We start from the raw sequence: 18,127 nt of genomic DNA, 5'->3' as shown, positions 1-18,127 counted from the left end.
AATAAAAGCTTCTAGTTCTTTGAAATCGAGAAACCTTGGATTGATTGGACGTCATGTGTTAAATAATCACACCACTATAGTCATTCCAATTAATTTTGCCCAAAGGACTATCCGTATAATAAGTTTATAACTGATTGAGCAATTTGCTCAATGTCCTATTCCATGTTTCTGAGAAATAGACAATATTTAAATTATAAATTTCATCTCTTATCAAACAAACTTTTATTTACATTTCCATTATGTGAATATTTTGGTATTTGATATTTGATGCCTAAATTTTTAGTATTATTTTTTCAATTTTATCAATTGGAAAGAGTTGTTCTCCTCAAAAGCATCAAATGGAATAGGATATATATCTCCTGTAAATAATCATCTTATTTAGATTTAACCCAACTAGTGCCATGCCTTTGACAATAGATCCATAAGTTTCATCCGGTAGTCGACAAGCCTTCTCAAATATGAAGGCTAAGTAAGACTATCGCTAGCTTTTAACATTAAAAATTACATTTTAAGATATCTTTATATCTGACATTGCCATCACAATAGCCGCCCAATAGATATTTGATCACCATCTTCACCTCCGGCCCCCGTCTCCTTTAGAATACCATCACTGTCATGATAGATGTATTATTAGCTAGCCGAAGGCTGCCCTAACCATCGGCCACCATTACCACCTTCTCCGCTTCCGCAAATCTATGCAGGACCATGGCCGCCACCGCCTTCTTTCGCCATCACTCCATTTGCAGAAAACCAGAACCGCTTCACCATGACCTCAACCACAGTTGCCATCACTATCGATCCCGTTGCCACCATCGCTAGTTCAACATGCTACCACAAATTCACAGTCAGTTCCGCTCAACATCCTGCAGCCCAATTCTATCTATGTCATGCATTATTTCAGTTTTCAGCCGTGCATTGAAAATATTAGGTAGGTTTCTATTAACACGAGTGGTTAAGTGAGCTTCTAGACAAATTAACCAATCAATTGAATTGCTAAAATGTTATCAAGTGTGTGTGTGTGTGTGTGTGTGTGTGTGTGTGTGTGTGTGTGTGTGTGTGTTTTCTCACCCCTTGTTGGTTTCGAAAGCATCTATGACTACATCATCCTCCCAAAATACATTTCATTGTACCTTTCAAGTAGATTTGGTAGTCCACTCCGATTGGGAGAAAATCCATACTAAACTGATGTGGTGATAATTCATTAAAGGCCTCTTAGCCGTCTAATTTGTGGGTGACAACTATGGACATAACCATCTATATATATAATTTTGTAAGTGCATGATGTTCACAACTTGTGACTCATCAATTAGATTGGTGATTGGAGGAAGTTTCCTCCCTATTGGAGGAAAAGATAGCCTTTTGATGGATTCAACATATATATCCCAACAGGTTCTCTTTGTAATTTAACAAAATACATTGGAATGAATCCTGTAATTTTTTGAAGCTAGCACGATATTGTTGGAGTAACTTATCTTCATATAAAAATAGGAAAAAGAAATACAACATATCATTCTTATCTTGATGTATAATTTATTCATGTGTAGTCTATAGGAGTCTTCTTGAGTTCGTTACACCACAGTTTGAGACTCAAAATTATGAATAGAGTCCCTCTTTTTTCCACGACGTAGTAGTGATCAAATAATGTACTTTTCACATTATCATAATAATCACTCCTTCTCCTAAAATTCAAAATGACCCTAAAAAGAAAAATTTTGTTTATCTATTTATACAATCGTCCAACTTTGTGATTTGAGGGATTATATTTTCTTCTGGGTCACACAAATTAAACTTCCCTTCCAACTAAAGACGTTGAAAAGTATGTTGTGATTAACTATACTTTTGTTAACAAAATCGATTATGCGTAGCAAGTTATATTGGAAGCATAAGAAGGGGGGTATCCATAAAAGGTTCTCAGTCACTATGCAAAAGTCATCTCATCGTAAGATGACATGCCCACTTCACTGACACACTTCTTGGATTATTGTTCCAAGAATTACAGAAACGTTCGAGCGGCCCTAAAGTGAAGGGAGCCCCTCTTTTATTTTTTTTTTTTTTTTTTTTTTTGGGCAAAAAGGCACTAGAAGAAGCAAAAAAAAAAAAAAAAAGGTGAAAAAGAGCTAATCCACATGCTCTTTTGGCTTGCATGGAGGGAGGTCAGATGACTCCATGAGTAAGTGTTCCCAAAATTTGTCGTCAAAGGTTTGGTGCTTATGTTTGTCAATTACTCGAGATTCACTTTGATACCTCCACTTTGGATGATTCAAAGGGGCGAAGGCATATACTTGAATACTTGAAAGCTCATGAGATATCCTACAAACTTATGAACCAGTTAAGTTTAAATCTCGAGCCTATTACAGGGTGCCTTAACCAAAGTAATGTGCTCCATAATTAATGAAATTTGAAAGGCTGGCATTCAACCCTCGAGTTAGAAATTTCTTACCACCCTAACCAATTTTCAAACTGTTTTTAGGAGTAATGGTGTTGCTCTAATTGCATATGAGGAAAAGAATGGAGGGAGAACTCACAAAAATTCAAGGAAGCATAATATCACGCACTAGAATGCGTAAACTTTATTCCGATACGATGAATCAACACGTTTTTAAACAATGTCGTCTCCATTTAACAGCATAAAAGAAGTCGACATGTGACATGGACTCCACACGTTTTCTTGTACTGCGACTGGATTTGTCAATCTCATTAATTATCTTTACTGAAAGCAGAATGAACAGTCTTCGTGTTCGATGGGAGGGCGATGGCGAAGACAGAAAATTTTTACTAGGCTCTCTTAGCCGACGTCTGTGGGAGTATTGGTGAGGATTAGCTTTTTCCATAATGTCATGTCGTGTACCCACCAAACTGTACCAAAAAGCTCTTCTTCAGGCAACGGCGCTCTCTTGTCGATAACCTGGAGGTCCAGGTCCCCCACAGGCTTCTCCCCTTTAGCAGCCGGTCAAAATGACTCAACCATAACTTTCGTGAGCCTGATATATGGAGTCAGTGAGGTAACAATGCTAAACGCTAGGTAGACCCACCTTCCGAAATCAAAGCATGGTAAAAGGTGGAACCCTCCCGTCGTCTTCGCTATAGAATGCCAGATCCGTTTCGACTGGTTCGTAAATCAGTATCTTTAAATGACATGACAGATTGCTATTGAGTGTCGACTACAACAACTCATGTGATTAGATAAGTCATCGCCGATGCACTTCGGGAACAATTTCAAATCCTATAGTTTGCTTGGACCAATTTGCCCTGGTTAACCAACTAAATTAGAATTTAGGTGTGTGTCCTTCAAAAGTAAGAAGGCGAATATAACTTCTGATATAATAAACATAAGCAAAGGAGTTCGAACTTACCTTTTTCTTTCTTCCGTTACAGAATCTTAAGTAGATTTTATGTAGTTGAGTGAAAGAATTGCACCTGATAAAGACATCCACTAAGTGTAAGAGACAATGAAATTAAATGCAAAAGACTACTAGAAATATCCATTCTATTTCATATAGGTTTATGTTTCTATATGAATAATTTATTTACTAAATTAAAAAGAAACTGAAAACTGTGGTGTTGTTCACCTATAGAAAGTTCCTTAAGGTAATAACATCAATATGAATAAATGCTGTAACTCTGAGTTTTCAAAAGTTAATTTTGATTAAATATGATTTATACAAGTTATATACGATAGCTTTATTTCTTTCTTTCGAAATTCATTATCTTATAAAGAAAAATTATAACCAAGGCATAGCACAATTACAATTCTTAATTTATTTATTTTCAGCCTTAGAAATTCACTATTTCTAAACAATAAGATATATTTTACAAAAAAAAAAAAAAAAAGGATTAGAATAAAAGATGACCTCCAGCTTGAGCTTCACCTTCAAAAAGGATCAGATAACAAATGAAAAAGAGCAAAAGAAGACAGAGTTAAAGACAACAAATATCTAACAGTAAATGGAAAGAGTTAGAAGGAAAGGAGAAGCAGAATTAGATTCTAAGGAAAAAATAGAAGCAAAAAGAGGTAAGCCCCAATTCTCTGATTATATACTCCATTTTGGGCGACATTCATTCCTTCCTATTATTCAAGAATCTTCATGGAGATTTTGAATAAGCTTTCAAGAATAAATTTGTCCATTCAAGATGTAAAATTTGAAGTGGTTGTGGAAGAAGATTTTGTAATTGTAGAAATATATTCATCCAGTGGTAAATGATCTCCTAATTCCGTTTTTCAATTTATCAAACTAACCCAATTCTAATGTCCGATAAAAAATAGGTCATCCAAGTTGACATTAAGGGATCCAATGGAATTACCTTCTTGTGGTCTGGCCCAAGAAAAGGTTCCATCCTAGGATTTGAAGTTAAGCTACAGCTGCGTCTTAATCTCTCATTCTATTCACTCACCTTTTTCTTCTTTGCTTAGCATTCAAGTGGTGCCGGGCCAATTTTTGCTCGGCTCGACTAGTACAACTTCCTAAGCAATTTTAGGTATGCACTCCCTCGTACCGACACAACGCATTCAGCATTTTACTCCTGAAATGCTCTTTAACAAAATTATTAAACTCAAATCAAAGGAGCGGAGCAAACCATCTTATCATTTAAACAAGAGAAAAAACCACCACAAACCCTAAATTATGCCTACTGTAACACATTTATCCCAAAAAAATTTTGTAATACTAAGAAACCCAAATTTGTACCCATGTCACATATTTATTCTTTTTTTTTTGTGACACAAAATTCCAAACCTACATGACATATTTACCCTAAATTATTTTTTTGTGACACCAAAAATTTCAAATTTATACGCATGTGACACATTTACCTCAAATTTTAAGGTAAATATGTCATACATATACACGTTTAGGGTTTTTAGTGCTACAAGAAAATGTTTGGAGTAAATCTATCGTACTCATCAAGTTTGGGGTTTTTATATTACCAAAAAAAAAAAATTGAGTAAATGTGTTACGGAGGACATAATTTTGGATTTTTTTTATGGCTTCTTCCCTTTAAAGAAACACCTTATTCATATTCACTCGTCTTTATAAAATAGTGGAGTCCATTAATTAATATGAGAGAGAACACCCACATATTGGAATCTTATGATATCGTAATTGGGTCGGGAAAATTATCAAAAAAATCCTAAACTTATTTTTTTGACCAATTGAGTCCTAAACATTTTACAATTATTCCCGATCAGTCCATCCAGCCAGTTAGTCCTTCCTCCTATCAGAAAAAAAAAAAAAAAAAAAAAAAAAAAAAAATTCCGTCCATCGTTAGCTACTATGTATCAGAAGTTCAGGATGTAGTTATTGTAATTTTGCAAGCACAATAAATTGGGGGTCCACTAAGTTGTCTTCTTCAGAATTTCGCCTACTACTGACTTTGTGTGATAAACTAGATGATGCCATGGGGATCTGCATGGTAGAGAAGGGAAGATTTTCGCGTTACCATCAATTATAATCACTTACGAACAACAACCTCTGAAATGCGAAGACAATTTAGACTGCATTATTCAATTTCCAAGAAATTCTCCCGAGGCTTTTCTTAGCATAATGGCATTTTGGTGAAAGCCTGTAGTAAATGCTAGAGAGAGAAACGTCCTATAATGTTCTCCTAGGGGTCCCGACAGTATTGGAAGCAACAAAAGTAACCGATAATGTCAATGTTCCAAGAGCGCGGGGTTGGTTTGTCTAGGTGTTCGATAAAATACTCCATCCTTTTACCCCATATATAGAAGCATAATCTTGACAATTCTTCTTTAGTCTAACAGTAGACTTTATGACAATTTACATATTCCTCGTCTATCGGAATTAGGGTATTGCATGTACACGATTCTAAGAATGCTAACTACATAATAAATGATAACTAGCTTGGAAGAATCTGAAAACTTGCTAATTTGCCATTTCTTAGCATCTACTGCTCTAAATCTTTGTTTTCCCGCACGCGATGTATAGCAGCAATTTGCCGACAAAGGATGCAGGTAGAGAAGGTGCTTTATTAACTAACGGGGCATCTCTCTAGATAATGAATTAGGTGCCTATGCGTTCGTAATCAAGATCTAACTTAAAAAGGGGTCTAGATATTGAATTAGGTGGTGTAGGAGTGCCATATTGTTATAAAATTTAGTGACCAAATTAGGGGATCTAAAGTTGAATGTTTGGAATCTCCTAATATATTTTTCGATATGTGGGCTTAAAAGGATGACGAGTGACTCGTTGATTCAACATTCGAGAGCTCGTAGACGCCTAAAAATGCGATCAAATAGGGGTTAACTACCATGTCAAGTAATATCTATTCAATGACATGAAATATCTATCGATTATGTCAAACATTCGTCAATTCCTTGTGAGTAGTATCTCTTGACACACTCCCTCTAATATATTTCGAGATATTATATTTAAATGGTACGAAATGTGGGAGAGGAGACATCAGAATTCAACCTAAAAACATATGTTTCGATACCATATCAACCAGTCGTGCTTGACTTATAATGAAATATGTACATGTTAATTATACTTCCTAAAAAACAAAATCGAGAACTGTGGATGATATCAGTGTAAAACAGAAACTTCTTGAACGAGGCAAGCTGTCCATTTCTTTTTTAAATGCCTAATCAGGATAAAGGATGTCACTTAGGAATGGGAAGCATATAATTAGTGGAGAGCTCTTCGATGATATTCCCCCATATCTACTGACCCCTTTTGAATAACTAGAAAGAGTAATAAAGAGCCGGGCGACCCTTTTCCATTTGTGAAACAAATATGCTTGGGAACTCGTGATCAAACACGCTCGAAATCGAGTAAAGGGGGACGGCCGTCGAAGCAGAACTCACACGGACAAGGCTCGAAAAGCGGCAAGTGCTCAATTCCTTGCATTCGATATTCTCTCCCATGAGCTAAAAGTGGGTAATCAGATCCTTAATTTCAAGGACAAGAAACAAAGAACGAAAAAAGAGGAGGAACAGACAGGATCTTTCATGGAGACTCGGAATAAGTGTGACCCGTTAGTGCCCTACAAATCCGGAGAGATCATTTGCTGGAAAGTGAGAGAGAGAGAGAGAGAGAGAGAGAGAGAGAGAAGATTATGACAAGAACCCATTAACATGATTTGGTTTTTTGTTCCTTTTTCTCTTGTTCCGTAATTTTCTTTGTTTGCTTCGCTTTTTTTGCTCCGATTCTACACTAATCTTTTTATTCTCTTCTTGGAACACAAAGGTTTGGGGGGGAATTATTGATGGAGAGGGGTCCGGTCCTACAAAGAACTTTTCACGCACAGGAAAATCGAGGTCACATCAGAATAGGGTGCTTGTGTCAAGAAGGTCAAGGTTCACAGTTGGATCGCTGGTCCCACCTACTGACTAAAGTAGGAAAAATCTCCCTTTCCCCTCTCTCTCTTTGGCTTGATTGCAGCCAAAGATGCACGCGATAGAATGTTGAACGTGACATTAGCTTGAGAATGTTTTGAGCACTCTTATGGAGAGACCATGTAAACCTGCATAGTTTCGGCCTTTTCTCCCGGGATGGTTATTGAACGATAGTTCACCATTGAGACAGGCAGTAACTAGCCATGATATCCTCGATTTTCAGGAGTAAAGAGGACGAAGCATATGATGAGTCGCGGGCTTCTGTTGACTTGAGGCTTTGGGTCGGAGTCTTGTGAGGTGGAGTGGCCCTATAAACGTTGATAACAGAAGCCCAAGTAAGGAAAAGGCCTTGAGCGGGTCACTAAGGGTTGAAGTAGCTTTTTCTCTTTCGGTCAGAAGATGAAAGACACAAACACTCCAGTGGTTAACAATGGTCACAGAAGGTGTGTCCGACTGTGAGTACGGTCCATGAACACGGATTTGATAGGAGTTTCTCCATGATTAAGCTTAAAAAATAAGACAACCACCACCACCACCAAAAGAAGAGTTACCTACCCCAGTTGGCAGTTCTTCTAGAAGCAAAAATATACAGAAAAAGCACCATGAGAACAAGAGAATCATCTTCACATTGAGGAGAGAGAAGACATTTCTCTACAAATTATTCATGTTGTCCAGCATACAACGACCCATTGCCATGAAAATAAAAGGGTAAAGAAAGAATCAAAGAACCGACCAGGGGGGAAGCAGCGTGTTAATCGTAGGGAACAGTGGCCGAGGCCAATTTCCCTCGACCCAAAAAAAAAAGAAACATATCTGGATTAGAAGCAAAATATACATCAACTAAAAATTAAAACGCCAATCCAACTTTGAGCTGTGCTGGAAGGTTCCCCTGCCCAAGAAGCAAAAACAACCCCCGGCCCGAGAAACCCAAGAATCGTCATTCGGTGCGTCGCCTCCCATTTACGAGGCTTGCACAAAGAATTTGAATTTTTATCCTAATTGAGGTTAATCTGTTCTTGCTGCTCCCAAATCAATCTTCTTCTGTGTCGTTAGAACCTCATTAGAGAAACAAATGTTAGCGGAGTCAGGCTCTAGAATGTGCTGCAGAGTAAGGTGAGACCAAATTTCTCCTTTGCTTTACAGAGACCTAAACTTTTCTGAGTCCAAACCTAAACTTCAATCCAATCTTCGCTCTGACCCTGATGACGATGGGCATCTAACTTTAAGGCGCTTTGGACCAATTTCTAAAGGGGGAGGTTCACTCATGGCCTTTCCCAACTCATATTGGAATCTATCCTTTGCTTGGCATTCGGCCTTGTTCGTTAATTCCTCATTAGACAATTTCTTAAACTTAATAGATATTACAGAAGATCCTTTAGCAAACCTGTCCCCGGCACTGGTTCCTGGGGTTTCCCTGTGAATAGCAGATGCACCGACGCCATATCTTGCTTCATCAGACCTGTAACAATGTGACTGCATCAACTGCCCACGGTCAGATTGTTGTTTTCTCAGTCGCTTCAATCCCTGCATTTACACGAACGAGCCAGAAGGCAAATTTCAATGTTAAATGTTGGTGTCCAGCATTATTGCTATTCTGAACTCAAGAAAGCATCAACACCAAGAGATCAATAGAAGTTATGAACTTGTGAGTCATAGCATGAGCAAAAGTAACAACAGTTTCAGCTTAAGAATGTGGACAAGCTAGAAATTTCTAATATTTTGGAGCAAATTTAGGTTATGAGGATTGATGACATTAAAAGAGAGGTGGTTGAAAACATGTATAAAGGTAATGCATAATCCAAGTTAAATGGTATGACAAGCTACTTCAAAACACCATTCGAGATACTGACGTTAACAAAGGACAGTGCCACCAACACATGAAGACCTCACTTATCTGTGCCTTGGGCAGTGATTAGCAAAAATGAACATCTACATCCTGATATAAGCAGATTTAAGCAAATGTAGAAAGCCTGTACAAAATCTTTAAGGCTGGAAGATAGAACATGCCAGCGATCTAGAGATAAATAAAATTGAAACCAAAAAGTGGCTCTAAAAGAAAGCATCTTAACCGCAAAAGGCATGCAGTTGCTCCATGAATAACTTCAATACTAATCTCCGAATCAGTATGGCTAGTTGTTTATTTCTAAGCTACACTCAACAATTACAGTTTGAGGCAAACTAATCAACCAAATAAAATGTATCAAGACCTATCCTTACTTTCAACAGTAAAAAAAACACCCCCTTACATTATAACTTGAAGACAGTAAAAACAACACAACAACAAACAACAGGAAAGAATAGCAAAGACGATACTTTTCAACAAAAAGTTGCACTAGAGCCTGAAACTACACCTGGTGTCCAGAATGCTGCAAGGGCAAAGAATCATGCCTACTCCTCTTCTCCGCTTTCATAGACGAACGTCGTTTAACTCGGAATATCTCAGTATCAGAGTCATCGCTATATTGACCAGATAATGGCCTCCTCGCTGAGTCGTGGAGTCTATCCTGATCAGCACTCGTGCAATCATCATATGACAAAGAGGAGACAGATGATTCATATGCATTGCGAGACAGATTTTCTGAAAGTTTGTCAGGGTTAAGAATTGGCTTCTCAAAAACATGATGCCCCGCATTCTGCACATGATATTACCAGAATAAACATCAGAGAGCTGAGACCTAAAAAAAGTTCAAAAATCATGTTCTACCACCAAAAGTCACAAAGCAAGCTTATCTGTGACTTCCTAAACTATACATTATGCAAGATAAAAGATGCAGCAATTGATATCTGAATCTTACATTGTCAATAATAGATGAGCTTTGAGTCAGCATAGAATTTGAATGAGTTGGATGAACTGAGGAGACGCATGGTTGATGCATTTCAGGTTCCAAATCTCTTCTTCCATAATTAAGTTCGGGTTCTCTCTCAATACAATCCAACTCTGGTGACTCATTAGCATCTAGAGAAAGTGGATGAATGTCACAATAAGGGATGTATCTCTCGTTATAACTGTCATCAAATAAATTTGGAATCGAAAACAATTCTTTATCACTGCCTTTATCCCGACGGATATCATCCAAAATCTGCTCATCCTGCTCAAACCTCTTGGCTGCTGCCTCCAGTTTTAATATATGATCCCTCACAAAGATTGTATAATTGCTTCCACACGGAGATTTTATTGATTCAATATCTGAAGAAATCATTGAAAATTGCAATAAGCCATTTAGAATCAGAAAACAAGAAAGAGGAACTCATCAGCCAAAAGCAATGATGAAGAAGCAAAGAGTACCATGACGTAGGCAAACGAGATGGAGATGACAGGCACAGTTGATATATGCTACATAGCAGTCGCGCTTGCATAGACTACATATAACTGTTCCATGTGAAACTGGTATTACACCAGAGCATGCCCTTGATTTCATTAAGCCCCAGCGAGCACGATGCTGAAAGCGCATCAGCTTCACAAAAGAAATCTGCATACTGCGGTGTGACGCCAAGTGTGCAGAAGAGTAGTCTAAATCTCCAAGTTCTCCGCTTGCATAGAGAAGCATTGCTTCTTTACAGAGGAGCTCTTCATGAGGTAGCAACGGAATCCTGTTAAGAAGTGCATAGCGCTTGCTAGCTATGGCTCCAAGACGAAACCAATCACCAAGTGCAAAGTTCACTGCCTCACCACAATTGAAACCTAAATAGTTGCAGACCTATTAGTGCAACTTGCAAAATCAAATGAAAGAAAAACCATACAAGATTAAGCTAAGAGTTCTTTTTCTCTGCTCAATGCATGCATCAAATACGTAGGTGCAAACACATGCACATGCACATGCACGAGCACTTCCACGTGTACACACGTGCGCATGTCCGTGAGGGAGAGCCAGGGACACAACTGTCTAATTATGTGTCAAATCAAGCTAAGTTATTACAAAATCTTACCATGGCTAAATCCTGCATGATATGCTCGTGGGAACGTTACAACAAACTCCCCAGGCTTCTGAACTGCTTTGAAGACTGGGACATCGTGTTCTAACAAAATATTTGGGGGAAATAGAGTTGTTTTTCCCAAAAGTAAGTCAAAAGCCCCATCCTCACCATCGGCAGATAGAATATCAGTGGTATAAACATGCTCCCTAACTACCTTTTCGAAATCCAAAGCTGCATGACCGGGAACTCCATACCAAGTTTTAAAAGCTCCACAGTGGTGATAATTGATACTGCAAGCAAAAGGTGAAGAAGATGCTAGTAAAGGGGCAAAATTCAAAAGACGATGCTCAGAAAACTAAGGAAGGAGTTATGCCAAAATGCTGGAGCATTAACCATTATTTATACCTGTACAAGTAGTGATCTTCCACGTGCCACGCAAACATACTAAAGAGCATTCCAATGTAAAGCATGGGATCAGTCACTCCCTGGAATAATCACATGCATGAGGACCAGAGGGTAATAGATATGACCATGAAAGAAGAAGGTAAGCTAAACTGGTACCGGAATTGCAGTTTCCAGCAGATGTAAAACAGACTTGGGCAGGCGTGAGAGATTCTGAAGTCAAAACAGAAATGAAGTTATGAGTGAAACTAGATAGACCAAGCCTAGAAGCATGCAGAGTGTCTTCAATCCATCAGGACACCAACTATATAAAAGAGCATGATGACTTGCAATACACAAGATAACTTCTGGCTCGCCAGCTGTGTCATCAAACACCACTAAATATGCTTTAAATAGAAAACGCAGCATTAAGGATTAAAGAAAAAGATTAAGAGATAGCAAGCAAAAATTAGATCCTCACCTTCAAGTTCCATTTACTACTTCCGAGTTGATCGGTGTCAGAAGATGAGAAGGCACTACCGTCAACATCACAAGCATATTCAACAGCTTCCATCTTTCCACAAGCAATTTCTTGCCAAAATTCCTTTTCCATGAATTTGGCTGGAAGACATCCAACACTTTGATATCTTCGCGAAAAAACCTTGTTTGCCATCTTCTCAAAGTCCCGAAAAGAATAATTCCTGAATGCAAAAATGTACTCGTCAGCAGAGAGAGTAACGGACAGAGGAATGATCAGGTAAACATTATTCAGCATTACAAGAAAAATGACCTTCCACTCATGAAAAAGGTGACCCTGTCATCAGAATCCCACTCAGCCAAACGAAGAGGTTGTACTCTAGTCGTGAATTTGAATGATGCTTTCTCCCTCGTCAATACAACCCCAGCAGGGACAGAAGCACTCAAAGGAGAAACAATTTTGCATATACCTAGCAGATTAGCACAGATGCGGTAAGAGAACAATAGAATACAAATTACAAAATTCATGGCAAAGAAAACAGGATTACAAAGGACTTTTAAGTAATAAATTTAACACCATGACTTCCGTGTTAAAGCAGCTTGTGACAACATAATTTCTATGTTACTGCTTGATGCAAATAGAGTACATCCATTACACTGATAAGTTGCACACCTGGATATTTATTGCTTCCAAGGATAAGACAAATACCGAGCACATGACACTTTTTGCAATATCACATTCCCAATCCATTCGACCAAAAAAAAAAAAAAACATTCCCAATTCCAGTACATTCTGCACACAACTTGACAATTATATATCAGGTTGATCCAGCCATTCCCTACATCTTCATAATAGCTTTTTACGCATGCTACTTTAAGGTGCCGAGCTACAAGTAATTCATCCAAAAATATAATGACATTGTACAGCATGACTTTACAAGAAACATATGATGCACGCACCTAATCATCTCTCTAGCCACTTCGTATTAAGTCCAATGATCAATAAATAAAATGAAATATATTCCATCTCTACCAGGCATCTTTCAGTCTACCATTCTGATCTGATTACATAGTATAATAACCATTTCCTCATCATCTAACAACAAACGCACTAATAAGACAAATGTAATGTGGGAGTTACATCATATGACAAGCATTTTATGATCCTTAGTATTCCAACACAATTAGTGCTGGTGATTCTTCATTTCAAAACCTTCATAGTATCTTGATCTTCCACAGTGGAGTTATTTTGCACCATAAGCAGACCTCCAATCCACACGACGACAAGCAAAGACAGCAAATCTGAACACAACTAGTATTTGCCGATACATTCAAGATTACATGTTTTCAGATCCCGATACTAGAATAACAACACTGCTTTCTCTCGATTCACCTCCAATTTCTGACCTTTTCCATCTTCATTGAAAATTTAAAGTACCATGTCAAGTGAATATCAAATTCAAACCATTCCACCTAACATATGTTGCATCTGCGCATCTAAAGCTTACAGAAAAAAGAAATGCTGCTGAACGCAGCCATAAGAATCTAAATGGACCAGTTTCCGCCCCAAGAAACTCATTTCAGCTGACAGTACCAAAGAGAGGAGATGATGGAAAGAAGCTACCCACAACTACATACATGGCATGCAAGCTGAATTGTGTTACCATCTCACTTTAATCATGTTAACTTAACAACAACACAACAGGATTTTTCATAAAAAATGTCCGTTCATATGTTCACATTCTGATTATTTGAGTCTTATGCAATAATGAGGTAGAATGAACATGCCCTTCCACAAAAAAACTACATTTCGCAACATCCCAATTAGAAAAATTCAGAAGAAGTCCAAGTTGTCCAAGCAATTTACCATATCTTGAAGCCTTTGGAGCAATCTTTTGCAGGTAAACTAGAGGATCCTCAAACTCCTCCTTTGATGGATAGTAAACAGGACACTCTGGAATTTGGTCGGTCCATTCTAAATCATCCATACAGAATTTTTCTACCTTCCGCTTTGAAAAGACATCCTTCCCAGTTGAAGCCCCATGTGATGGATGAAGTGAATTGGGATTACCATGTATTCTCACACCACATGAAGCTGAAACTCTCAATGCATCTCCTCCACTTCTATTCATTACATTAACCAGACCATCAGTCTCCATGACACTTTGAGTTCTCATTCTCTGAAGCCTTTTACGCTTCAGGAACTCCAAAGCATTTGTAATTTCTCTAGATTGACAACCCCTTCCTTCCACCTGATTGAAGAAAGGGTAAGTGTACATGCAGAAACTGGACGAATGGGAAAATCAAGACCAAGCTCAAAAAATCAATCTATTGGGGGCCCATTAAAGTGAAAAGGCAACAATTTGGAGAATCAAAACCCCATGCTAACTAGATTAATTAAAAAGGAATGCGCAATTGAATAGTGACGGGAAAACCAATCACACACCACTTTATACCAGGAACAGAAGTGCCAAGACCGCAATCTAGAAATTGAATGGGGAAACAAAATAGTCACATTCTAACCTTAAATCATGAGCTTCAGGATATAACAGAAAAACCAATGTAGTTAATACTGTTACGAAAATAGCAAAGAAATCATGTCGGACACAAAAATTCTACTAGTTATGCATACTCATCAATTAGCTCCAAGTAAAAGTCAATGTGAACCCAAAATGGCCATTTAGAGTGAAGTCATGGAGTGCGATGAAAAATATTTTCATAACCAGTCAAACACCAAAGACATGTCTCACATTGCTTACAAAATGACTAAATACCCAGTCAAATCCTGAACAATGCCCACTAGCTTTCCCTGAAGGAGCACATACGTCGAAAAAGCCAAAATCCAAACCCATCCCAAAATCCACGTCTCCAGGGAAAATTTGTCAGTTATATACACACCGAAAAACATGGTGAGACGTGAAGGACAACTTCGATTCAGCAAAGCACGGCCACCCGATATTGACGAGACCGATGCCGCCACTTCATTCTCACTGAATGATATGGAATTGGCCGGCCGTAAAACAAACGGGGAAAGGTATAATCGCGTCGTCTCAAAACTACCCGTCTAAAACACAGGACTGGTCAAACCCATCAGTTCTGCACCGTCTACAGTGATCTGTCGCGCCTTCCACATTGATGGGTCCCTAAAGAGGGCAAATTCAACCGAAATTCTAACGCGGTATAACCAAAAATTGCATCTCCGGAGGCATTTTTGGTGCGCTTCCTGGGCAAATATCAGGTAAACGCGCAACACTTTCCCAGAAAGAGAATATTTCCACGGAAAATGACAGGTTTCAGGAAACCGTTTTTCCCATTAAAAATAAAAATAGAAATAAAAATAAAAAGCGAGGAAATTACATGTTCGCCGTTTATCATTGAGTCCTAATTATTAATTAGTCTAAATAATTTCCGGGGACTCCTGAGGCGCATTTGAATTTCCACAGATCAGACGGACTACGAGAAATTTACCAGGAACGGGAATTCGTCGACGGAAATTTCCCAAAAAATCCACTGTGAATGCAGAAATTCAAGAGAAAATCCGTTTCTTCAGGTTGAAAAAAGCATCAGCCCAGGATCTGGACCGCGAATGGAAGAATGGAAGCCCGTAAAATTTCGTCCAGAAGAAGAAACAAATCTCGTAATGCAAACCGCAAACAGAAGAGAGGGAAAAAAACGAAAAAACAAAAAAAAAAGGATGATTGACTTACCATCTCATCACGGAGACGGTACCTGCGAGCCTCCGTGCTTCACAAGCCTCGCCGGAACAAACGGCCAACGACCGAAACCGAGATCAAACGCCAAGGAAAACAAACCCTAGATCACGATCCCGGCCTCAACGAATCCACCGCGCGCCTCGAGACGGCCTCAGCCTCGCCACATTCCCCGCCCGAACCGCTACGGACGCGAGCTCACCGTCGCGGGCGCGGAGATCCGGGGCATTCCCCCCAACGGAGCCGAGAAATTCGCCGGGAATCCGAGGCGCGCTGCCAATGGCGGAGGAACCGAGCGGCTCCACGGGCGGGGGGAGGGGGGCACGGGGGTGGCGGCGTTCGCCGCAGGGAGAGCGGCCGCCGGCGGGAAGGGGAAGGGGGAGGTTCGCCGGCGGAAATATTATTGGCGAAAAGAAATTTACGAATAAAGGGAAGGCGAAAAATAAAAATTGGAGGGAGAGAACAGTGGAGGAAAACTAAAAAGCAGAGAAAAGCAGGAGGCTTTGGAAAACCGAAAAAGAGCGCTGTGGTGATAATTTATAGTTTTATATACTGCGCCAATGGAACTGCTTTTCTGCTGCCAAAAAAATATATATATTCCTTTTTTTTGGGTGAGGAAGTTTCATATCACTCTACAAGAGTCTCCTCGTCAAAAAAAAAAAAAAAAAAAACCCCAGAGAGAGAAAAAAAAAAAAAGCAATATTTTTTAATGGTTTATTTATTTTTTTATTACTGAGATAAAGAGTGGGAGTGCGTGAAGGAAAGTGGTGGTTGTTAGGTGGTTCAACCAAACGCCTTGCCGGCCAGAACGCGCATCGTGACCCCCAAAAGAAAATAGGAAAAAAAAAAAACCCCGTTTGCCTGCCCTACGGCGTGAAATGACCATTCGGCCCCTGGGCGGGCCCCGTTATCCCGCCCCCTCCCCGCGAGGGGGCCGCCGTGGATTCGGGATGACTGGAGGGGCGTTTTGGGTAAATAAAGTGGACGGTGTTATCGAAGGGGTAAACGGAGGAACGGGAGGGGTGTAGGGTGTCCTGTTTCGGTCAGAAATAAAAGGAAAGTGGATGGAAGGGAAGTGAGGGGCGAATAATCACGTGCGGCGTAACGACGCGACGGTGCCGAGTGGGAATAATCCGACCGTCCAATTTTATTTTTTTTCCCTCGCCCCGCGGCTTTTGATCGGTTCAACGGGGCGGCAGAATCTTGACCGCCCCCTCCTCCCTCGCGTCGGATGACAGATCGCATAACCGCCCCGGTGTACTTTGCCGTTGAGAACCGCTGACCTGTAACGAAGCCCCCAGCCCCCTTCCCTTTCGCTTACCTTCCTAGTTAGTTAGCCATCCCCTTTCGACGAAATGACGATATTCTCCTCCCCAAATCGAGGCTCTTACGGCACAAACTCGGTAAGAAAAATCCGGTTTTTCAAAATATTAGTGCTGCTTGTCGTGAGGACATTCCATATCTTACAAATCACGATATTAGTTAATTTTTTGATTATTCAATCAATGCCACCATGATACACCTTACAAAACTTTTTTACATTTTAAAAACCAACCAGTGCGATATTAATATTACCTTTTCATATTGTGTCATGGCATTATTAGCATAATCTATATAAAGTGAGTTATGTTTATTTTAGATGAAAGCAGGTCAATTTGTGTCGATTTTCGAATTTAATTAAAAATGGATTTGCTCGCCGGCTTATTGGACATTGAAAAATTCGGCACTCTAGGGATTGACTAAATTTGGCCGATGAGAAGATGATTATTTTTTTGCGGGTTTTAAGCCATCACGAATTTCATCATTTGAAAAAGGAAAAAAAAGAAAAAAAAACACTGCTGGCCGAGGGCAGTCCCGGCATTTCCGGGCCCTCCCCTCCTCTCCGTGATTGCCAGCGAACGAACCCCACCACCCGCAACGTGGCCGCGCGTGACTGGAGGGCCACGCGCTGGCCTACACGTGGTGCTCGCTCGCTCGCTTCGAAAGGAGAGAAACACGTGGCGGCCCGCGGAGGCCGTCGGTTTCGGGAGGAGAGCGCTTTTCCGTGCGGTCCTCGCCGCGGGCGCGCGCGCGCCTTCGATAGGTAGGCGGTTACGGACTCACGAGAGGCGGGCGCCACGTCTGCACTCCTCGCGAGGCGCGAGCCCGAAACGACCGGCGGACCCGGTCGCCGGTCAACGCCTCCCCCCCAAACTCTTTTTCTCTTTCTCTCTCCGGACGCGATTGGGCGAGGGGCGCGAGCTTTTTTGCCCTCTCCAGGGGAGGAGGGGGCGGGGGGGGAGTGGGTTTCTTT

The 18,127-nt window shown here is 40.0% G+C and overlaps 1 protein-coding gene across 1 annotated transcript; it reads right to left on the bottom strand.

Annotated features, from left to right (window-relative positions):
- Positions 1-7,954: 7,954 nt before the first annotated feature.
- LOC104442044 (lysine-specific demethylase JMJ706) lies at positions 7,955-16,357 on the bottom strand. Its single transcript, XM_039311570.1, has 11 exons — positions 15,832-16,357; positions 13,992-14,376; positions 12,438-12,594; positions 12,129-12,348; positions 11,828-11,881; positions 11,672-11,751; positions 11,279-11,556; positions 10,638-11,033; positions 10,147-10,538; positions 9,703-9,984; positions 7,955-8,875 (listed from the first exon to the last, which is right to left on the bottom strand). The coding sequence occupies exons 1-11, from the start codon at positions 15,832-15,834 to the stop codon at positions 8,528-8,530; spliced, it is 2,595 nt and encodes an 864-aa protein (XP_039167504.1). The 5' UTR covers positions 15,835-16,357; the 3' UTR covers positions 7,955-8,527.
- Positions 16,358-18,127: the final 1,770 nt, after the last annotated feature.

The sequence above is a fragment of the Eucalyptus grandis genome, chromosome 4, assembly GCF_016545825.1.
Source record: "Eucalyptus grandis isolate ANBG69807.140 chromosome 4, ASM1654582v1, whole genome shotgun sequence".
Classification (NCBI taxonomy): Eukaryota; Viridiplantae; Streptophyta; class Magnoliopsida; order Myrtales; family Myrtaceae; genus Eucalyptus; species Eucalyptus grandis.
The sequence above is the reverse complement of the archived record's forward strand: the minus strand, read 5'-3'. Positions and strand labels throughout refer to the sequence as shown.

What these genes read in the sequence shown, in the direction of transcription:
- LOC104442044 (XM_039311570.1), bottom strand. An exon ending in ACCTTTTTCATGAGTGGAAG is followed by an intron (nt 12,349 to 12,437) that starts GTCATTTTTCTT and finishes TTTTGCATTCAG; the next exon opens with GAATTATTCTTTTCGGGACT. An exon ending in TGCTGGAAACTGCAATTCCG is followed by an intron (nt 11,752 to 11,827) that starts GTACCAGTTTAG and finishes TGATTATTCCAG; the next exon opens with GGAGTGACTGATCCCATGCT.